This window comes from Pituophis catenifer, unplaced genomic scaffold (assembly GCF_029215685.1).
Source record: "Pituophis catenifer annectens isolate HBS135680 unplaced genomic scaffold, rPitCat1.0.hap2 SCAF_3, whole genome shotgun sequence".
In the NCBI taxonomy this organism is placed as follows: Eukaryota; Metazoa; Chordata; class Lepidosauria; order Squamata; family Colubridae; genus Pituophis; species Pituophis catenifer.
This window is the reverse complement of record NW_027256883.1, coordinates 146,792,484-146,814,112: the sequence shown is the minus strand read 5'-3', so window position 1 is coordinate 146,814,112 and position 21,629 is coordinate 146,792,484. Positions and strand designations below refer to the sequence as shown.

Sequence of the window (21,629 nt, the reverse complement as noted above, 5' to 3'; positions counted from 1 at the left end):
GCAAGATCTACATTTGATTTACAAAACTACATTTATATTTAATAAATATTAAATATTGTTGACTATAGTCTCTAATTATGTTTTAATACCTATTTCATTACAAAAAATAATGAAGTATAGCTATTTGGACATGTGGCCAAGGAAATTAAAGTTGGGTTTCCTGATCTAAATTTTACAGTTTTTTTTATCCAAATAAATTTACTTGTATTATACATGTGAATTAAACTTGTTTCTTCTAATTGGAAATCTAGTAATATTATTCTTTTCTTTACTTATGAAGTTTACAATATTTCTAATCTACAAAATAAAATGAAGTAATTTTGTATTTTTTTTTTAAGAGATTGGGTGAATTCTTTCCAATTTTCTATCTGATTACCATTTTTTTGTTTGTTTCTTGATTGGTTTGAATTAGTAAACATTCTGCAGTCTCTGAATATCTACCCAATGAACAGCAGTTGTGTAATAATGTCCTGGACACTTTTACCTATGGATTATGTGGTTACATCCTTTGTAATTGAATGGACCAATCTAAATGGAGAAGAACAAATTAAATGGATAACAGTTCCTTCTAATGTTAGGAGGTATCATATATTTGGTGAGTTTGAATATGAAAACATATGCTTCTGTGTTTTTGTTGTTGTTGTTACAACAATACTTATTTTGGAAGAAAAGAATTACCTGAACATGAGATAAAACATAGAAGGATAAGGAATGTTGTGTGTATATTGATTTATTGAAAACCAATTAAAAATAAAAATTCCTAAAAAGTCATGTTAAGTTATATTTAATATAGTTGCATTGATTTTTTAAAAAAAATAATTTAAAAAAACCCTTCCTTCCTTAATATTGTTGCAACATGATTTTGCAATATTGGGGAACCATATATAAGAAGTTAAGCAACTGCAGATTGCCCCAACTTAAATTATGGTAGATGAAGAAGAATATTATTGTTATATGTGGTAACATTTTATTTGTGATTTTGAGAAGCTATTTGTAGTTCTCCAATATAGGAAAGTGCCAGTTTTCTAAACTTGTAAGTCTCAAACTGGTGCTTAACTTTTTTAGCTCTGATGTTTTATGTAGCTGTGTGTCTCTTCTATGAATCTGACCAACTGTGAGTTGCTGGTACTTGTCCATTAAACATTATTGTTTCATTCCAGATAACTTTGTACTCATTGAGAAATACAGATTTAGTTTATATCCGGTCATTAACGAAGGAGTCACAAAACCTGCGATAACAGAAGGATTTTCCAAAGGTGATTTTAGTGAACTGTTATCTTATAACTTCTTAAATAATAATGAGAATACAAATAATACTAGGACACACTTCATAACATAAATGTGTTTTAAAAACTTTTTTACAGAGTTTAACAGAATATATTTATATTCCAGTTATGTTTATATTCCCGTTAGTAAATAGAATATAAAACATGCTTGCAAAATATAAATGGTTTGAAAGGGATTTTGTTGTTAATGACGGCTGCCACTCAGACTACAAAGGATCATGTAAGTGACACATGTGAGAACAATCAAGTATTCATCATGAAAATTGCTATCTGTCATATCTAACATATGCTCTCCAGTTAAACTCACAAGATGGCACTAGCTAATTTTGTTGGGTGTTAGAGCAGCCAAAACCATATTAGTAAGTATACTGGACTGGACTGAATTCTCCACCTTGTTCCACTTGAAAAAAGAAACACCTATAGGCAGCAATAAAACAATAGATATTATCCATGTGTACAATTCATGGCTTAATCCTTGCAGGAAAACGCTTCTGTGGTAGCATTTTTTTAATTAAAAAGAGAGTGGCTAATTGTATTTAATGTTTCAAATATCACATGAAAAAAATACGGTAAACCTGATATTGGCTGATTTAATACAGGTAACCAAACAGGAAACAGGGTTTCTTCAATATTTTAAGAAACAATTCATATGGAAATGTGAACTCGTTCATGGGCAATAAATTCTCCTGATTATTTTGATTAAACTGAAGCGAAAATGCTGCTCTTTCAATCTGTTCTTCAAAATTGCCTAGTTGAATGCATATCTTCTCTGAGAAGAGGGGACCAAAATAGGATTTAAGTAGTACTGCCTTTTCTTTGTTATCTGTTCTGCCCTCCTCAATGAGCAGCTGGTATATCGATTGTTTTCTTTGTTACTCTGAACATCTCTAAATAAGCCCTTTTGCTAATCTCAGTACATTCTGCTCTTAGTTTTTCTGACATCTCTCTACCAATCTAGGTATACGTGTACTGTTTCTTGGTAATATGTCTCTCATTCTACCTCTTATATGTGCCTTTTTGGATTTTCAGTTTTTTCACTTTATGAACAACCCCATTAGTTTCTTCTGCTCCTTTCTTTTTATTTCCACATTTTAATGATTTCCAAATGTTCTTTCTAGAATCTCAGTTTTCAGGTACTCCCATTAATCTGTGCATACTTTTTCCATTTTTCTCCTACTACTGTGGAGTCCTATATATAATCATTAAAAGTTTTTACAATCAGATTTCTTGATGTCTAAGATATGTATTTCACTACACTATATTTTCTGCCCCTAGCCCAGTATTCTTACTTTTGTTTACGTTGTATACTGAATCATTAGTTACATGTTAGTTAGAAACAAGACAAGGAATTTAATTCTCCCTTCTCTGAAGAAAAATATTCCAAGCTGATTCCTGGGTGTCTTGGAATGATTATTTTGTTTACCAACAGATGTCTGAACAATAAAGTGTCCATCGGTTATTCCTTCTCTCTTTGAAGACTCAAAAATTGAAAAACTTCATGTATATGAAAACATCACTTATGATTAATATTATTAAGTTGTTTGTAGTAGGTTTTCATAATAACTCAGGTTTTATTCCTTTTTCCATTTATTATCCTTATATTTCAGTACCACAACCAAGTTCTTTGCACTGAATTTCTGTGGCAATGTGGATATTTCATGTTAATGTGGTCACAAAAAAAGTAATTGGAAGGATGTTTGTGCTCCATCAGTTGTACAATGTTTATGGGGAGTGTAAAAAGTATGCTTAGTTACATGATAAAGTGAAAGAAGAGGCTGTGCATGAGAAAAAGTTTATATAAGAGAATGACTGGCAAAAAAAAAAAAAGAGAGAATGATAGAAATAATATAGAGAAAAAGAGTAGTGAAGAATATAGCCAACTAGAGCAAGTAATGGTTAAATTTAAAAGGAGTAGAGAAAAACAAAATACTTAAATTGGTGGCAATTTAAAAACTTGGAAGTGAAAATTGTTAAGAACTAATTAGCAGAACTAATGGAATTAAAAGTGATTAAATGTTTTGGGATGAAAATAAAGTGAGGGAATGCTAGAAGCAGTCTAGAGATCTACATGGGAATGATAAGTAGGTATCAAAAGTAGAATGAAAACAAATGATATAAATGTACGGGTAGTCAAGTTATGACTGGTCGGTTAAAACAAACTTCAAAAGACCTATTTATTATTTATTTATTTATTTATTTATTTATTTATTTATTATTTATTTATTTATTTATTGGTTCGATTTATATGCCGCCCTTCTCTGGAGACTCAGGGCGGCTTACAATGCGTTAAGCAATAGTCTTCATACTTCTGTATATACCTGCTTAGTAGGGCTTTCGGCCCTCCCAAGCGGTATTCTTTTTTATACAAAGTCAGCTTATTGCCCCCACAATCATTTTACCTACCTTGGAAGGATGGAAGGCTGAGTCAACCTTGAGCCTGGTGAGATTTGAACTTGCAGTAATTGCAGGCAGCTGGCAGCTAACTGCTACTTAACAGCACTTTAGTCTGCTGCGCCACCAAGGCTCCTTATGAACTGTTGCCGAAGTAATGACTGCTGCACTTTCCCCCTCATGGTCATGTGATCACAATTGGGACTTTGGCAACCAGCTCACATTTATAACTGGTTGCATTAACCCATGGTTACGTGACTATGATTTGCAGTGGTTTGGGTTTTTTTGCCATTTTTCAGAAAAAAACATTGCAAATCAAAATGTTTGGTGGTAAAATGGTCATAAAATCAAGTTTGTCACATGGTTCCTTGACTTATGACTCTGATGACTTACAAATGAAATTGTGGTTGTAGGTAGAGGACTACTTGTAGTCAAAGAAAAAAGTGATGAAAGAAAAAATTAGTGAAAATATTGACAAATCATAAGAAGACAGAAATGTTAAAATACCAAGGAAAGTAAAAATACAGATATGGTTTGCTTATGAAAGGGTTGTGTGACTTATTTAATATGTGTGAAGACTTAAATATGTTTGCATAACGATTGCAAGATTGTACTATGGCTCTTCTATAGAAAAGGCAAATTACCTAGAATCTATTTAAAAACTACTGGGGTACTAATCTGTTAAATGTTCCTGAGAAAGTGTTTAACTGAATTCTGATTTTGAAAGAGTGATGGTGTGACAATGAACAAAATGTGGGAAGTACAGTGTACCTTTATACTGGGCGGGGGAGTCTGCAGATCCGATGTTTGCTCTTCAGCAGGTTGTTGAAAAATGTATGAATTTGAGATAATTTATTTTTATGTTTGCTGATTTAGAGGAACCACATGATAACATGAATTTGGCTTTGGTAATGAAATGTTTTGTGTGAAGATGATCACAAGCTGGCAGTTGTCGAATATATTAAGAACACTCTATGATGAAGCTATTATTATTATTTCATGTGACATAACAGAATACAAGCTTAATGCAGAAAAACTCACAAAATGTGTAAATATAAAATATCAGAACAACGAACCATTAAAAAACACACAGAACAAGTGATGAATAAAATTACAAATAAAATTAAATTATGTATGAACAGTTACTAAGGTGGTTAAATCTACAGGCGAGATATCTAGATCGTTTAGCTACTGGTAGAGTCTCCTTGAGATGGTATATTTCATGCAGGGATCCAGAGTACCTTCTGAGGAGGCATTCCATCACAATATAATGTAAAGTTTGCAGGACTTTATGATGGAACTAATGGATGACAATAAATGCTTGTGACATTAGAAGTATATTGGTTGTTTTCACACTACACTCAGGATTTGGAAGTTAATTAGAGGAGATGGGAGTAGGGGGGGCAGGGACGCCACACCTGCTGTATTCAGGTGGTGGCGCATTCCCGCTCTCACTGCTCACCCTGCCTCTCTGGGGGTGCGAGAGTGGGGAACCCTGGACTCCGGCTGGTGTATGTGAATGCCAGGTCCGTAGCGAATAAAGCCCCCCTCGTACAAGATCTTATCGATGAGGAGGGCGCGGACCTGGCTTGCATTACGGAGTCCTGGTTGGGACAGGAGGGGGGAATTCCTCTCTCTGATTTATGCCCCCCAGGCTTTCGTGTACTGCACCAGCCGCGATGCCAGGGAAGGGCTGGGGTGGCGGTGGTTATTAGAGAAAGTCTTAGTCCTAGGGAGGTCACTGTCCCTCAGATAGGCGGGTGTGAGTCTCTCCTATTGAAGTGGGACCCTGGAGTTCAGTCAGGTTTGTTGGTCACATACCTATCTCCCAGTTGTGTGGCCACTGCCCTGCCCGCACTGCTCAATGTCTTGGCCGAAGTGGCAGTTGAACTCCCCAGCCTTCTGGTTGTGGGAGATTTCAATCTGCCATCGATTGGCGAGACATCTGAGACAGTTCGGGAGTTCATGGCCTCCATGGCAGCCACGGACCTGACTCAGGTGGTTCAGGGCCCAACTCATGGGGTGGACACACACTTGACCTGGTTTTTCTCTCTGGGCAGTGGATAAATGGCCGGGGTAGGGGGGAACTTTCTATTGCCCCCCTCTCATGGACCGACCATTCCCTCCTTAGACTGGACTTTCAACCCACCAACCCTCGCCGCTGGGAGGCGGAACCAGTAAAATGGTTCTGCCCCAGGCCCTGATAGACCCAGAGAGATTCCTGATGGAGCTTGGGACATTCCCCGCTTCCCAATCCCGCGATTCGGCTGAGGCACTTGTAGCATCCTGGGAGCAGGTGGCTGCCAAGGCCTTGGACTGAATTGCACCTTTGCGGCCTCTGACCCGACGCAGATCCCAGGTGGCTCCTTGGTTCTCTATGGAGCTCCGGGAAATGAAGCATCGGAAAAGATGCCTAGAGGAGTGTTGGAGGTCCTCCCGGTCTGAATCTGATCGAACACAGTTAAAAACCCATATTAGGTCTTATCTTGTGGTGATGAAAGCGGCGAAGCGGGATCACTTCCCCGCTCTCATTGCATCTGCAGAAAACCGCCCAGCGGCCCTGTTTAGAGTGACCCGCTCACTTCTCAATCAGGGAACGAGGGAAGACCTCTTACAGGGCAGGGCTGAGGATTTTGTACAGTTTCTGCAAGATAAAATCGTTCAGATCCTGATTGGATTGGACTCTGACTGGGCAGAATCCATCCATGAGACTGGGTAAGTCTTGGGACTAGTATCTGGGTTGAGTTTGACCCTGTTTCCGTCAATGAAGTGGACAGGATTGTGGGTAGACTGGGTGCCTCCACATGTTTGTTGGATCCGTATCCCTCCTGGCTTGTTTCAGCCGCCTGGGAGGTGACTGGAGACTGGATCCAGGCAATTGTCAACACTTCTTTGAGGGAGGAGGTCTTCCCCGTCTCTCTTAAGGAGGCAGTGGTTCGACCCCTCCTCAAGAAGCCTGCCCTGGATCCAGACTCAATAACGCCGGAAGCGTTATATGAAACGCCGGAAAAGATGCCTGGAGAGCAGTTGGAGGGCCAGTCGTTCTGAATCTGACTGAACACTGGTGAGGTCTCATATTAAGATCTACGTAGTGGCGATAAGAGCTCCAAAATCTAATTATTTTTCCGCTCTTGTTGCATCTGCAGATAACCGCCCAGCCGCCCTGTTTAGGGTGACCCACTCCCACTCATTTGGGAGTGCGGGAAGACCCCTTGCAGGGTAGGGCTGAGGATTTTGTGCAATACCTGCATGACAAAATTGCTCAGATTCGGGAAGGCTTGGACTCCGACTGGGTAGGTTCAGATGGGGTGATGGAGATGGGTCTTGAGAGTGTTATCTGGGAGGAGTTTGACCCTGTGACACCTGAGGATGAGGACAGGATTCTGCGTAGGCTTAGCACTGCCATGTTTATTGGACCTTCCTGGTTGGTGTTGGCCTCCCGGGCGGTCACACAAGGCTGGCTCCAGATGATTATTAACGCTTCTCTGAGTGATGGTTTCTTCCCCTCCGCCTTGAAAGAGGCAGTGGTGAGGCCCCTCCTCAAGAAGCCTTCCCTGGACCCGGCTGTATTAGCGAATTATCGTCCAGTCTCCAACCTTCGCTTTGTGGCGAAGGTTGTTGAGAGTGTGGTGGTGCAACAACTTCCCCAGTACCTGGATGAAGCTGTCTATCTAGATCCGTACCAGTCAGGCTTCAGGCCTAGGTACAGCATGGAAACGGCATTGGTCGCATTGGTTGATGATCTCTGGAGGGCTCGGGACAGGGGTTGATCCTCTGTCCTGGTCCTATTAGACCTCTCAGCAGCTTTTGATACCATCGACCATAATATCATGCTGTGCCGGTTGGAGGGGTTAGGAGTGGGGGGCACCATGTTGCGGTGGTTCTCCTCCTTCCTCTCTGACTGCACGCAGTCTGTGTTGGCAGGGGGCAGAGGTCAATCTCGAGGTGCCTTGTTTGTGGGGTGCCACAAGGGTCAGTCCTCTCGCCCCTCCTGTTCAACATTTATGTGAACATGCTGATGATACTCAGCTGTACATCTCTACCCCAGACCACCCCAATGATGCCCTTGATGTGATGTCCCGGTGCCTGGAGGCCATGCGGATCTGGATGGGGAGAAACAGGCTCAGACTCAACCCCTCCAAGACCGAGTGGCTGTGGTTTCCGGCGTCCCGTTATAGCCAGCTGGTTCCATCGCTGACTATTGGGGGTGAGATCTTGGCCCCCTCAGAGAGGGCTCGCAACTTGGGTGTCCTCCTGGATACGCGGCTGTCCCTAGAAGATCATGTGACCAGGGGGGCTTTTTCTCAGGTTCGCCTGATTTACCAGTTGCGTCCCTTTCTGGATCGGGACTCCTTGCGCACGGTCACTCATGCCCTCATCACTTCCTGTCTGGACTACTATAATGCTCTCTACATGGGGCTCCCCTTGAAGAGTACCCAGAAGCTCCAACTGGTCCAGAATGCGGCCGTGTGGGTGATTATGTAACATGTAACACTTCTCCTGCGCGAGCTGCACTGGACCCGGTGGTCTTCCGGGTGCAATTCAAGGTGTTGGTTACCATCTTTAGAGCGCTCCATGGCTTAGGACCTGGGTACTTACGATATCGCCTTCTGCTACCGATAGCCTCCCACTGGCCAGTACGTTCCCACAGAGAGGGACTCCTCAGGGTACCGTTGGTCAAACAATGTCAACTGGCGACCCCCCAGGGGGAGAACCTTCTCTGTGGGGGCACCCGCCCTCTGGAATGAATTGCCCCCGGAGATACAGATTATCCCTGACCTATGCACCTTTCGCCGTGCCCTCAAGATGTTATTGTTCCAACAAGCTGGCCTGGCCTAAACATTAATTTTAATGGGTTGCCTTTCTTTTTTAATGATGTCGGGGCCAAATTATTTAATATGTTTTTAAATTGCTTTTAAATTTTATATATGTGTTTGTTTTATTTTTGGCTGTGCACCACCCTGAGTCCTTCGGGAGAAGGGTGGTATAAAAATTAGATTAAATAAATAAATAAATAAATAAATAAATAAATAAATAAATAAATAAATAAATAAATAAATATTGGCCTGTCTCCAACCTTCGCTTTATAGCAAAGGTTGTTGAGTTCATGTGGCGCAACAACTCCCACAGTTCTGGAGGAAACTGAGTTCCAAGACCCGTACCAATCGGGGTTCCGGCATGGGCACAGCACGGAAACGGCATTGGTCACTCTGGTGAATGATCTCTGGCAGGCCCAGGATGGAGGTTGTTCCTCCATCCTGGTCCTACTTGACCTCTCAGCGGCTTTCGATACCATCGACCATGGTATCTTACTGCAGCAACTTGGGGGGTTGAGGGTAGGAGGCACTGTCTTACAGTGGTTCTCCTCCTACCTCTCAGGTCGCTCACAGTTTGTATGGGCAGGGGGCAGAGGTCCACCCCAAGGCCGCTAACCTGTGGGGTGCCTCGGGTTGGTTCTCTCCCCCCTACTCTTTAACATCTATATGAAACCGCTGGGTGAGATCATTCTTGGTTTCGGGGTGAGGTATCATCAATATGCTGATGATACTCAGTTATACATCTCCACCCGGACCACCCCTGGGATGCCCTTTCCGTGATGTCCCGATGCCTGGAGGCAGTGCGGGCCTGGATCGGTAGGAACAGGCTCAGACTCAATCCCTCCAAGACTGAATGGCTGTGGATGCCAACACCTCGTGTTCTAGAGGTCCCACCACTTTTGATGGGGGGGAGGTACTTGCTCCCATTGAAAGGGCCTGCAACTTGGGTGTTCTCCTGGATTCCCGGCTGTCTTTAGAAGACTATCTGACGGCCGTGACCAGGGGGGCTTTCGCGCAGGTTCGCCTGGTGCACCAATTGCGCCCTTTCCTAGACCGAGATGCCCTTCGCACGGTCACTCATACCCTGGTTACTTCTCGCTTGGATTACTGCAACTCCCTCTACATGGGGCTGCCCTTGAGGTGCACCCGGAGGCTCCAGCTGGTCCAGAATGCGGCCGTACAGGTTGTTATGGGAGCTCCCTGTTACTACCGTGTAACACCGCTCCTATGCGAGCTGCACTGGTTACCAGTGGTCCTCTGGATCCGCTTCAAGGTGCTGGTACTTACCTATAAAGCCCTTCATGGCTTAGGTCCGGGGTACTTGCAGGACCATCTCCTACCTGCCTCCCACCATCCTGCCCACTCACACATGGCTGCCTTCCTCAGGGTACCGTCGACCAGACAATGTTGGCTGGCGATGTCCAGGGGTAGAGCGTTCTCTGTGGGCGCTCCTGCCCTTGGAATGAGTTACCCACCGAGCTCCGGACGGCGTCTGATCTCTGCTCCTTCCGTTGAGGCCTAAAGACTTGGCTGTTTCAACAAATGGGCTGATTTTGATTCTTGGGTATTATTATTTATTTGTCCCTGTTTTAACTGGTTTTAATTAAGATTTTCCTTCATTATTGTATGTTTTTAACTTGTGTTCGCTGCCCTGAGTCCTTTGGGAGAAGGGCGGCATATAAATATTTGTAAATAAATAAATAAATAAAATAAATTATAGCTATCCAGTCTCTTAACTCCTTATTTGGTCCCTGCTTCGGCAGAAAACACTAAAAAATGACTTAGCTAGTTTATAAATTTTATATATAATCTTTAGGGCAGATAGGAATAAAGCCTTAAACACAACAGTTGATTAACAGTTAAACACAAAGAAATCAGAAACTTTTAATACATATCTGTGCTACAGGGTTTAAATTCTAATTTTTTTTCATCCTTCACAGTAAATGGATTCTTGGCAAGTCTTGTGAAGGCCTTGGGAGGTAGCTGAAGGATGTTTATATAACAGTTCTCTTTATTGGCAGAGAAAACAGTTAGTTCTCCCTTACCAGTCTCAATTCATATAGTTGGGGATATATTTTTCTAAGTAGATGATATGTTTTATTCAGAATCCAAGGAATCTGAGACCAGTGGTATTTAACAGAAAAATCAATTAAATAAGTGAAAGTTATATATACATAGAAAAAACTAGAATAGGTTGATATGTTTGTATACTTGATAGAATCTGTGCTAAAGATTGAAAAATGGAGAAAATTTTAAAACATGATAATTCTGGTATAAACGTAGTGTATGGTCTATTTTGAGTAATGATTATTTGTCAGAATAAAACACTTATATATAAAATACTTCTACTCTATTTATGTGGAAGTGAGAGTTTGGTAGGTGAAAAGAAACTGAATGTTGAATACAAGAATAAGAAATATGTTAAACATTTAAAAGATAGTAATGAATAATTAGTAAAAAAAAAGAAATATACTGAGAGAGTTTGTGGTATAAAGAGCATGATTGACGATTTAATTACAGAACAAAAATATGGAAGAAGATTAAGAGGAAAGAGAAGGCCAAGAAAATCATGGTTGCATGATACAGGTAGTTCTCTACTTACAGCCACAATTTCAAAAATTGAACTCAAAATTTCCATTGCTAAGCAAAGACAGTTGTTAAGTGAGCTTTGCCCCATTTTACATCCTTTCTTGCTACAGTTGTTAAATGATCTAGCTTCAACATTGACTTGTTAGAAGGTCACAGAAGGTGATAACATGACCTGGGGATATGTTCATAAATATGAACCAGTTGCCAAATGTCCGAATTTTGGTCACATGACCATGAGGATGATGCAATGGTTGTAAGTGTGAAAAAAGGTAATGAGTCAATTTTTCAAGTGCCATTGTAACTTTGAATAGGCACTAAATTAATGATTGTAAATCAAGGATTACCTGTACTCAAAATAAGAGAGATTAAGTTGGAAGAACAAAAGCCAATGTATGAAGTGATATACGGAAATTGTAGAAGCAAGAATGATTGCAAGGGTAGAATTATATGAACTGAATGAATACAGTGACTGATTTTGATGGAAACTAGATTTAACTAACTTTTTTTTTCTTATATCATGCATTTTGGCGTTTTATTTTTTATTCATGTTCTGTGCTTATTTGCTTAGTTTGAGCTGGAGTGTTTGCTTGTTTGATTGATTGATTTACTGATTGATTGATTTATAGAGCCACTCATCTCAACAGTGTAATGGGTATGTATGTTTGTACAAGTTATTATTAACTTTTAATTCGAAATAATAATCCTGCCATGAAATACAGCTTCAGCCATAATTTTGGTCTTTTTCTTTTTTCGGTTCAACTATTTATATTGAAAATGCAAAACAAAACAAAAAAATTCACAACAACATTTGAGAAGGATTTATGGACACAACCAAACCTTCATAACAGATAGCAGCATAGTAATAGTTTACATTTAAGTATAGAATTTTTTTTTATTTCACATAAACATTTTGCCAAGTATTATGGGACGTGATTGCTACTTACAATGGCAGAGCAGGAAATTGTATCTGCCTTAAATATTGTTTTTAGTTCATATAATATAATTTTGTATAATATACATTATTAATACTTTTATATAGGGTTAGGATGCATTTCATTTCTGCTGATATATGTTTGAAGCGCCTTTGAATGCTTAGCCCTATTAAGTATGCGTTACTTAGAACAGGGGTGTCAAACTCAAGGCCCGCAGGCCAGATTCTGTCGCTGGGATGCTTAAATGTGGCCCATGGGGCCTGCCTGGAAATATCAAAGGGCTGGCCCGCAGTGCCGCTGCTGGCTAAAATGGGCCACGTGCAGCCCCCTGCGGCCCAGTTTTGGCCAGCAGAGTGCTACTGGAGGCTGGGGAAGCAGAAAATGGGCCACAAAGCTCGTTTTTGGCCCATTTTGGGTTGTTTTTGGCCCTTTTTCAGCTAGCAGACTGCTGCAGGAGGCCGTGGAGGGCGATAATGAAATTACACAGTCATTGTCATGCTTCTTTAGCAGTATTTCCTGCTTGTTAATGATGTTTAATGCTGCTTCTTTTGAGTACTCATACAGAGAATTGGGATGCATGGCTAATTTAGCCAATCAATGTATTTTAAACTATATATTCAAACTTACACATTTAAAAAAAATCTGATTAATTCAAACCGATTAAGATTTAACTTTGAGTAAATAAGGATTCAATGTTTAAAGTCTTTTAATCTTATTCTGCATTAATTAAGCTGGAGGCCTGGTGAATTTATCTTTCCCATTCTGTACATAGGATCTGACTTGAAAAATATAATCTAGAATACAAAGATATTCAGTTTTTATCTTAGGAGACTTCGTTAGGCATATTGTCTAGAATAATCTTCACCCATTCAGTTTAATGTCACTGAAGTAATATCTTGCAAGTGTATTTGGAATGTAATGGTAATGACTTTTTAAAATAAATTATTTTTCCAGATAGGATTGAAAAGCAGCACGATGTGAACTTCTATGTGATTCTACCCTTAATGATTTCATGCTCATTTCTGCTTCTTGGAGCATTGTTGATTTTGCAGCATAGGTAAAGTTTTCTTTCATGACGCTTGTTGAATCTGTTCCTAGTAGGAGAATATTACATACAATAATCTATATGATCATCCATTTAAATGGATGAATAGAGAATAAATTAAATTTAAAAATTAAAATTATGAAATATTTACCAATTATTAGAGTTTGCATTGTAGTATTATTCTTTGCAGCAACCCAGAAGCTGTAATATTTTTTCTCATCATTATTTTGTTAGATTTATATCTTAGCTTCTGTTAAAGACTATACAGTATACATAGCACTGCTTCTATAATTTTTCATATAGGAAAGAATGAGCAGAGAGAGAATGCCTGGTACAAAACCATAGAGTATATCTTCATAGCTGAGGGTAGCCTTGAACTAGGATCTCTCAGGTCCTGGTTCACAGCCTTAGACACTACACCTAATTTGCTTTTGCTTATCCTTTGAACCAAATCAATTCATTATCTGCATTTTTTCAGAATTAAGAAATTATTGTGGGTTGATGTCCCAAACCCGAAGAATTGTTCTTGGGCACAAGGAGTTAATTTCCAAAAGGTATGGAATTCTATTTTAATGCATTTCATTGTTATATTTTACTTGAAAACTGAATCTGATTACTACCATTAAATTACTAATGGGTTTTCAGGTACACTGACAAAAATAAATCCACCTGAATAGGTATCCCTTCAGAGGTAGATATACATGTATATTCTAAAAATATCCTTCCAGTTTTTTTATTATTATTACTATTATAGAATACTATTATTATTATTACTATTATACAAGCTCCAGTGCTCAAAATAAAATGTAGAGATTCCATGTTCTGCTAGGACAATATGCCACAAGCATTCAACATTTCTATTGGAACCATGGATCTTCAATCATTAGAACATTGTCTAAGAAAACTGGTCATTCTGACAGAGCAGGTCATAACGTCTACAAAGCATTATGAATGTATCTAATCCACTTATCTCCATCTCATCCCTCTCTATAAATCTTTCTGTTGATTTCTTGATTCTTACGTTGTGCAAATGGCAGTTTTATTAAGTTTACCATTACATACTTTGTGAATAAAACTATAGAAGTTGAATTAAATGTTCTAATAGGTAGAAAGAACCATTTGGGGAAATGATTTTTTTAAAATTAATATATTATTTTCAGTTTTCATTTCCATTAAACTTTACTTTCTCATCTTTATTGTTAATTTTATTTCATTTCATTTAAACAGAGAATGGACATTCTTTGAAGTCTAATCTTGGTCACTGCCCGCTGAACCATTGTTCCAGCTCCCAGACTTCCTTTACAAGTTGTTAGAAGAATTATCTATTTGAATTCAGAAGACAGAATTACTTTCCTATCATTTCATTGTCTGCTGACTTTGTTCGTACATAATAGCGTTGGAAATAATTTTGTACAAAGGTTATATTAATGGTATATCATTCTAAGAATACTATTTTTCAGCAAGGACAGGTTTTGTTGTGTAAGAGGAACACTTGAGGATTCAAGGACAGTAGGTACTATGTTATATTCCTTAATACATTAAGTTCCCTTAGAAAACTCTGATTAAGTAACCTAAGATGAAAGAATAGTCCAGGCAAACTATCTTTATGACTGGGTTGAATGAATAAAGCTGGGATTACGTGGTAGCCGGGGAATGTTCCCAGCACCTGATTTAGAATGATAGATATAGATATAAAGCATCATGTCCTTAAAGCCAGCGATATCAAGGTGTCTTTAATTCTACATGTTTTCCTAAAACTATTTTGTTTTCTAAATAAGCAGGTACTTATTATGGAGCATGTTTCTTATTTGGAGCATCATATGCTGAATCTTTATAAGCAATCATTTCATAACAGCCACATATATGTACCTAAGACATACTCAGTGTAGGTGCTTTTCCTGATTATGGGTAGTCCTCGACTTAACAATTCATTTAGTGACCTTCAAAGTTATAACGGCACTGAAAAAAGTGACTTATGATCATTTTCCACACTTATTGTTGCAACATCTCCAAGATCACATGATTTACATTCAAATGCTTGACAACTGGTTCACATTTATGATGGTTGCAGTGTCCCAGGTCATGTGGCCATCTTTTGCGACCTTCTGAACCAAAGTCAATGGGGAAGTCAGATTCACTTAACAACCGTGTTACTAATTTAACAATTGCGGTGATTCACTTAACAAATGTGGCTAGAAAAGTTGTAAAATGGGACAAAACTCATTTAACAAATTTCTCACTTAGTAACATAAATTCTGGGCTCAATTGTGGTCGTAAATTAAGGACTACCTGTAATCTAATCTCTCAATTTCACATTTGCTGCACCAGTTTAAAAACCACTCTTGATCTCCATATTCTCACTGTTTCAACAGGATTGGAGAATTTAGCTTACTATTTTGCTTTTTTGCTTTTTAATTTCTTGTGAGAGGAAACACTTACCTCATCCCTCCTTCTGATTCCTGACAGAAATTAGTTACAAAGGGAATGCTGGCTTAATGATTTTGCAGCGAATAAACAAAGATGACATTGACAAGAGATTAATCAGATTTCCTCTCCAGCCCAGATGGAAAAATGCCTGCAAAGAACTGGAGGACTGCAGCAGTTTGGTCAGGGCAATACTTGTGTTTCATATTAGCAGAAGGAAAGACAGCTAGGCCTACAAATTGCTTCAGGGGGCTTTGGAAGTGAGAACAGTATGACTTTGATGTGCCTTTAGTTGAATTGTGCCAAGAAGCAGGGAAGAATAGAGTAAATGTTTTAGACAGACGAGACAATGAAAATTATTATCAGGAAAAACAACCCTATTTAATTTATTTTAAAGTGTGTGTAAATGGCCTTCTGAAATTTCTCCTATATTTGCAATCAGTGGGAGAATCATTTTATCAGATTTTCCAATAAAAGTGAAATTGTATAATAATGTCAGTGGCTCTATGCCAGTGGTCTCCAACCTTTCCAGCTCAGTGGACAAGCAGAGGCGGCGGAGGCTGCGGTGGCAGTGGGGAGAAGGGGGAATGGTTTTGTGTGGGCGCATTGCTTTCACAAATGCAGCGGCGAACCACACACTTGTCCACTGCTTCCATGCTCTGATTCCAAATGAGCTGTGGCCCAGCACTGGGCTGTGGCCTGGGGTTTGGGGACTCCTGCTTTATGCAACATGACATATCTTGGTGTTTTCAGAAGGTCATGAACTTTCAGATTACTATTGGTGAAAGCTACCACAAAAAGTTACAAATTACACGATGGCATCCATTACAAAGTAGATTTCCCCCCCTAAAATGATTAGGTAAGGGGATAGAGGCCAAAAGACTGCATTATCTGCTCTAGTTAGTAGAAACTGTCTCTGAAATTACAGTCAGAATTGGGAAACAGGAAATTCAATAGAATAGAACTCCGACATAAAATTCTATTAAAATGCACTCAAGTCTCATATGTTAATGGCATCTTTTATATTCTATGAATTTTCAATCTTAATATAACAGAAAGTTTGAAAACTCAGAAATATTTAAGAGCTTATTTAGAAGGTACAAACTTATTCTGTCCAATTTAATGCTAAATGCAATACATACAAGCGCCATGTAGCTTTTGCTGAGATTATTCTACTACATTTAACATCATATTCAAATTATTTTTGAAATGAAAATTATGAACGTTCTGAAAGCTTTATTTCTGAACATTTTAGCTTTTATTTAGTCTAACTCCAATGATAATTTTATCTTCTGTTTTAGCTTGTTTACTTCATTAAAATGAATATAAATGAGCAGGATTTTCCTTGTCCTGATTTCTAATTTGTTCAGGCACTTGGAAAAGAGCTGTATATTTTGAAATAACTTCCTAAAGCTATAAAAGAAAAATTAATAAAGTATTTATCAAAAGACAAGTATTTTTCCTAATTTGGACATAATATTTATTATCAAACGAATGATAGAAACTCAATACAGTCTTTTGTCCACTCTCACTTTTCAGCAAACTTGAGAAACACAAGCAGGCAGACCACCAGCAAATCATAGGGAGTAAGAAATCTATCCTATTTTTAGGAGAAAAAAAATGAATAGATAAACAACCTAGTCTGGATATTATAATTACAAACAATAAAAAAAATGCAGCATAAGCAAGAATGACAGAAATTATTCCTTGATAAATATTTGACAAGCTCAGGGGGATAGTTTCTGGAATTTTCTCAACACCTTTAGCAGCAGTGGCCATAAGTATTTGTATGTGTTCTGTGTAATAAAGTATTGTGTGTGTGTTTGTGTATGTGCACTTTCTTCCCAGAAACTAATCAGGGTATGTGCACACCATTGTTGTATGCATGGGACAAGGGGTTGAATGAAGAAGTTTCACAAATTGTTTTCTACGGAACCCTAAACTCTGGAACAATTTGATGGGATTCCATGAGAAACTAAGTGCAAAAGGGAAAAGACATCACTCAAACACAATGAATTTACTATCATGAGCTTTGCTTCTTGATTAGAGATTCCATGAATTTCTTTAGAAAGAAATTACAGGTTCTGTAAAAAAGGTTTGAAAATACTGCACCAAAGCATCTCTGATTGATCATGCCTGGAGCCTCTTTAGCCCTATAGCAAAAAGTTTATCACCTCACATGGCTGCCTGTTTCATGGGCTGACAGTTTATAAAATTAGGAAGTTCCTCCTAATGTCTGGCTGAACCTACTTACTTGCATTTTAATCCATTAGTTCTCATCCTGACCTTTGGAGCAATAGAGAATAACTCTGTTCCTTCCTCTATGTGACAACTCTTCAGATATTTGAAGACTGATTTAATATCCACTCATCAGCTGTGTACAGGTCAAACATACCCTAGCATTTCTTCATAAAGCTTTATTTTAGATCCCTTACTATCTCAGCCTTTCTATGAATTTAATTTGTCACTGTTCTCTCTGAACCGTGGAGCCCAGAACACGACACCGTATTCAGGTAGGGTATCTCGATATGTATGTGAATATGTGTGCAGTGGGAAGGAAGGGACAGGCCACACACATCCTCTTCTGCGTCGTATGACCAAAAGGAGGATTTTAGGGTGAAGTGCTGGCCAGTATTCTGACCTGCCTTTCAAAATGAGATTCATTGGAAAATTTTCTGGAATCCTTGTCTCCATAATCCATCTTCCATCTCATTCTTTATTTGGCTAAATTTTCCCTGCTGCAGATTTGATTTCATTCTGTTCTATTTACAGAGAATTATCCTGTTGACAGACACAAAGTTCTTAACCTCTTTTACGTAAGAAATAAAAATAGTTTATTTTCTTAGTATTTGTTGCCCTGTGTATGTTTGCATGTGCCACATACACATATACACACATGCTATAGTTTGTGTGTATGTCTATTTCAGACATATAAATAGAATCTTATAGATTCTTTTGGCTGTCTCTTGCAAATATATTTCAGTTGTCACGTCATAAATGATTCCACATTCAAGTATAGCAGGTAAACTTAAACCTATTCTGTAATCAAAGTATTATATTTTATCAGATAATAATTTGTCTAACACATAAGGTTTTCATTAATTCATTATCTCCAACCCAACAGAATATTGGGATCAAATTCTGCAAAGGAGGCCAGCGTTGTGTCTGTCTGTCCATCCTAACTGAAAACAGCACAGAACAGGACTTACATATGAATAAATATAAACACCCCTCTTCATTACAATGTTGTAATAGAATACTGTATGTCATACCTCAGTCACATTAGCTGTTGGCCACCCTCAAAAACTTTCAGAATCCAAGGTATTTCTGAAAGTCTTACATTGTAGGCCCTCTTCACCCATTTCAGCTGTTATCAAAACTTTGTTAATCCTCCCCTTCTTTTTCTCTCTCTCATTGTGCACTGCATATTTTAGCAGCATATCTATGCAGGGTTGTGACAAACAGAATATTAAAGACACTCCATGTGGGCAGTGTGCAAATTCCCTGCTGTTAACTGAACATCATTTTTTCAAAGATCCATGAGTATCCATTAAAAAGATCCATTTGCCAAAACCTTGGCAGTTAGGTTGAACTCTTTCTAGTTGGCCAGTAAAGGAACAAAGAAATCAATATCCAGCCTGCCACCCATTTCCCCCACATTAATTTCCTCACACAGGTTTGTGACAAAGAAAAGCAGATACCTGGTATTGTTGCAAGAGCCCCAGAACCTTATACAAGGGCACTATGTTGCTTTAGAGACATTGTAAATGGGGAGGGGAGAACAAAGAACTTGAAATGGAGCACTGATAGAAATTCTTATGAATGAAAAAGCTACCTCCAAGCATTCTAGAACTCAATTTAAATTGCAATGATTCCCTTGATTACCCAATGATGCTAACATAACTTGGAAACAAAGATGTGCATTGCCACTACAGAAGCTGCATCAAATCCTCATAGGCCTTCTCCATCTCAATGTATGCTGATCCTGATTTGGATTAGGTCACTAGGCACTAACTTTCCAGCAACAAAAAAAATATGAAAGGTCAGCTCCATAATACATTTTAAATAAAGTTCAATAAAGCTAAGCTAAGAAATTGCCCAGAAAAATGTTTTTTAGGGAATGGTGACAGAAGCAATATTTCCAAGATGCAAAACATCTCCCAATTTTGGAGATCTCCTTAACCACTCCCTAAGAAAGGCAGAAAATTTTTCCAGCAGTTGAACTGAACAAGAGTTTAATATGACAATAAAGAGTATCTTTGAACTTAGGGAATATCACCCTATATTGTTGATGTAGTCTACATGAGAAATATACTTAACTTCCTTCTGGATGTTGGAGAGGAATAGCAAAACCTGATAAACACTTGTACTGCATATCAATGAGTAATGATTTCTGGAGACACAGCTGTATCATAGAATATAAACTTTGGCCAGAATAAAATATTTTCAGTTGTTTTATTGACAGGTAAGTGTGCATAGAATTGCAGGTTTGCTTTGTAGTTATTTTGATTATGACTTATTTTATTTATCAATTATTTTTTAGAGCCACTGTATTCTTAATTTCCTCTTTATTGAAAGGAAGATGAATTATATCCATAATTCTAATCAAGAATACAGAAAACAGATGCCTCTAAAGCTAGGGTTTAAACAATTACTTTAAAGCATATAAAAATTAAATATCTAAAATGGCATATTTAAAACTTGCAGATATATCTTTGTTTACTTTAACGTGTTTGCCTTATGTTAATGCACTTTATTTAATCTGAACTATATAGGTGAAGACATTCAGATTCAATACCATAATTTGGTTCCCCTCCCAAAAAGAGATTATTTCAAAAATGTAATTCATCTTGTTTTGAAAATGAAGAACCAGATTCAAATATAATAAAATATTTATTTGCTTAATTTTTCTTATTCTTGTATTCTTTTCAGTATGAACAATTAACTGATAAATGAGCTTTACAATGTGTCTTGTTTTTTTAGCCTGAAACCTTTGAGCATCTCTTTCTCAAGCATCCTGAAGCATTGTCATTTGGTCCGCTACTTCTGGAATCAGAAATAGTATTGGAAGATATCAGTATTGATAAAGCAATGAAACATGAAGATAAACAAGAGTTACTAGCAGTTGACTCACTGTTTTCAACCATTCAGGACTTTGAGCATGACTCAATTTGCTCTAGTGGTCATTTCAATAGCGACAGTCTCTCTGAGAATGTCCATGATGCTAAAAATAAAAGAGGCATGTCAGAACAATGTAATGTAAAATATGCAACTATTATAAGTGGCTCCATGTCAAGTGGGCTTTATGAGCCTCCAAAGGATTCAAGTAGTCTTTTTGACAGAAGTTTTGTGAACCTTAAGTCTTCAGTTCCAGCTTCTTTCTCTAGCATTTCTTGGGCAGTAGGAAATCAAGCATTTTTGATATTACCTGAATATTTTCAAGACCCTCCCAGAAAAACTCACTCTCTGTCTGTTGTTTCCTCTGAAGGTTTCTCAGAATCTTCAGAACAGGATAAAACTTTCACTGAAGGTGACAGTCCAGAGAGAAGTTTGTTCTATTTAGGCATGGGCCCACTCAAAAATAACGAAAATGATATATTTTTAACAGAAAATTCAAATGTGGCACCATGTAACTTTCATACCAATACTCTCATTAGAAGCATGAGGATTTCTCAAAATGTAACAGCTGATCTAAATCCTTTTATCTGTAACTGTGAGAGACCCCTTCAAACTTTCATACCATATATGCCACAGTTTCAAACATTGACAGTTAAAATACAAGAGACAGCTAGTAGCAAAGCTTAATTAATCCATACGTCTAATTTATTTTGATTATAATGTTGTATGTCCAACAAGTTTTCTTCATGTGGAACATTTTGGCAAATTCTGTATTTTGCAAGTGAATAGCTAGATGTTCAAGTTTTATTAATAATCCATATTATTTAATTCCCAAGTAGTGCAATATTGTGTTTTCCTGAAGGAGAACAACCAGACAGTTTTAATATATGCTTGATTATCTGGAAAGACAAAGTAAATTCTATCTTTCCAAATAAGAAGGTTCTTTTTTCCATAGTTAACTTGCACTTGTGAATAAACTGCTGTTGTATTGTCAAATTTCTGCAATTAATTGAGTGATAATTGAGCT

At 38.1% G+C, this 21,629-nt stretch overlaps 1 protein-coding gene across 1 annotated transcript in view; it reads left to right on the top strand.

The window, feature by feature from the left end:
* Window positions 1–21,289, top strand: part of LEPR (leptin receptor) — a 45,469-nt gene extending 24,180 nt beyond the window's left edge. Inside the window, exons 14-18 of the mRNA XM_070939483.1 lie at window positions 413–595; window positions 1,161–1,256; window positions 12,970–13,072; window positions 13,539–13,614; window positions 20,468–21,289. Coding sequence (XP_070795584.1) covers window positions 413–595; window positions 1,161–1,256; window positions 12,970–13,072; window positions 13,539–13,614; window positions 20,468–21,289 — 1,280 coding nt within the window. The remainder of the gene's footprint in view (window positions 1–412; window positions 596–1,160; window positions 1,257–12,969; window positions 13,073–13,538; window positions 13,615–20,467) is intronic.
* Window positions 21,290–21,629: the final 340 nt, after the last annotated feature.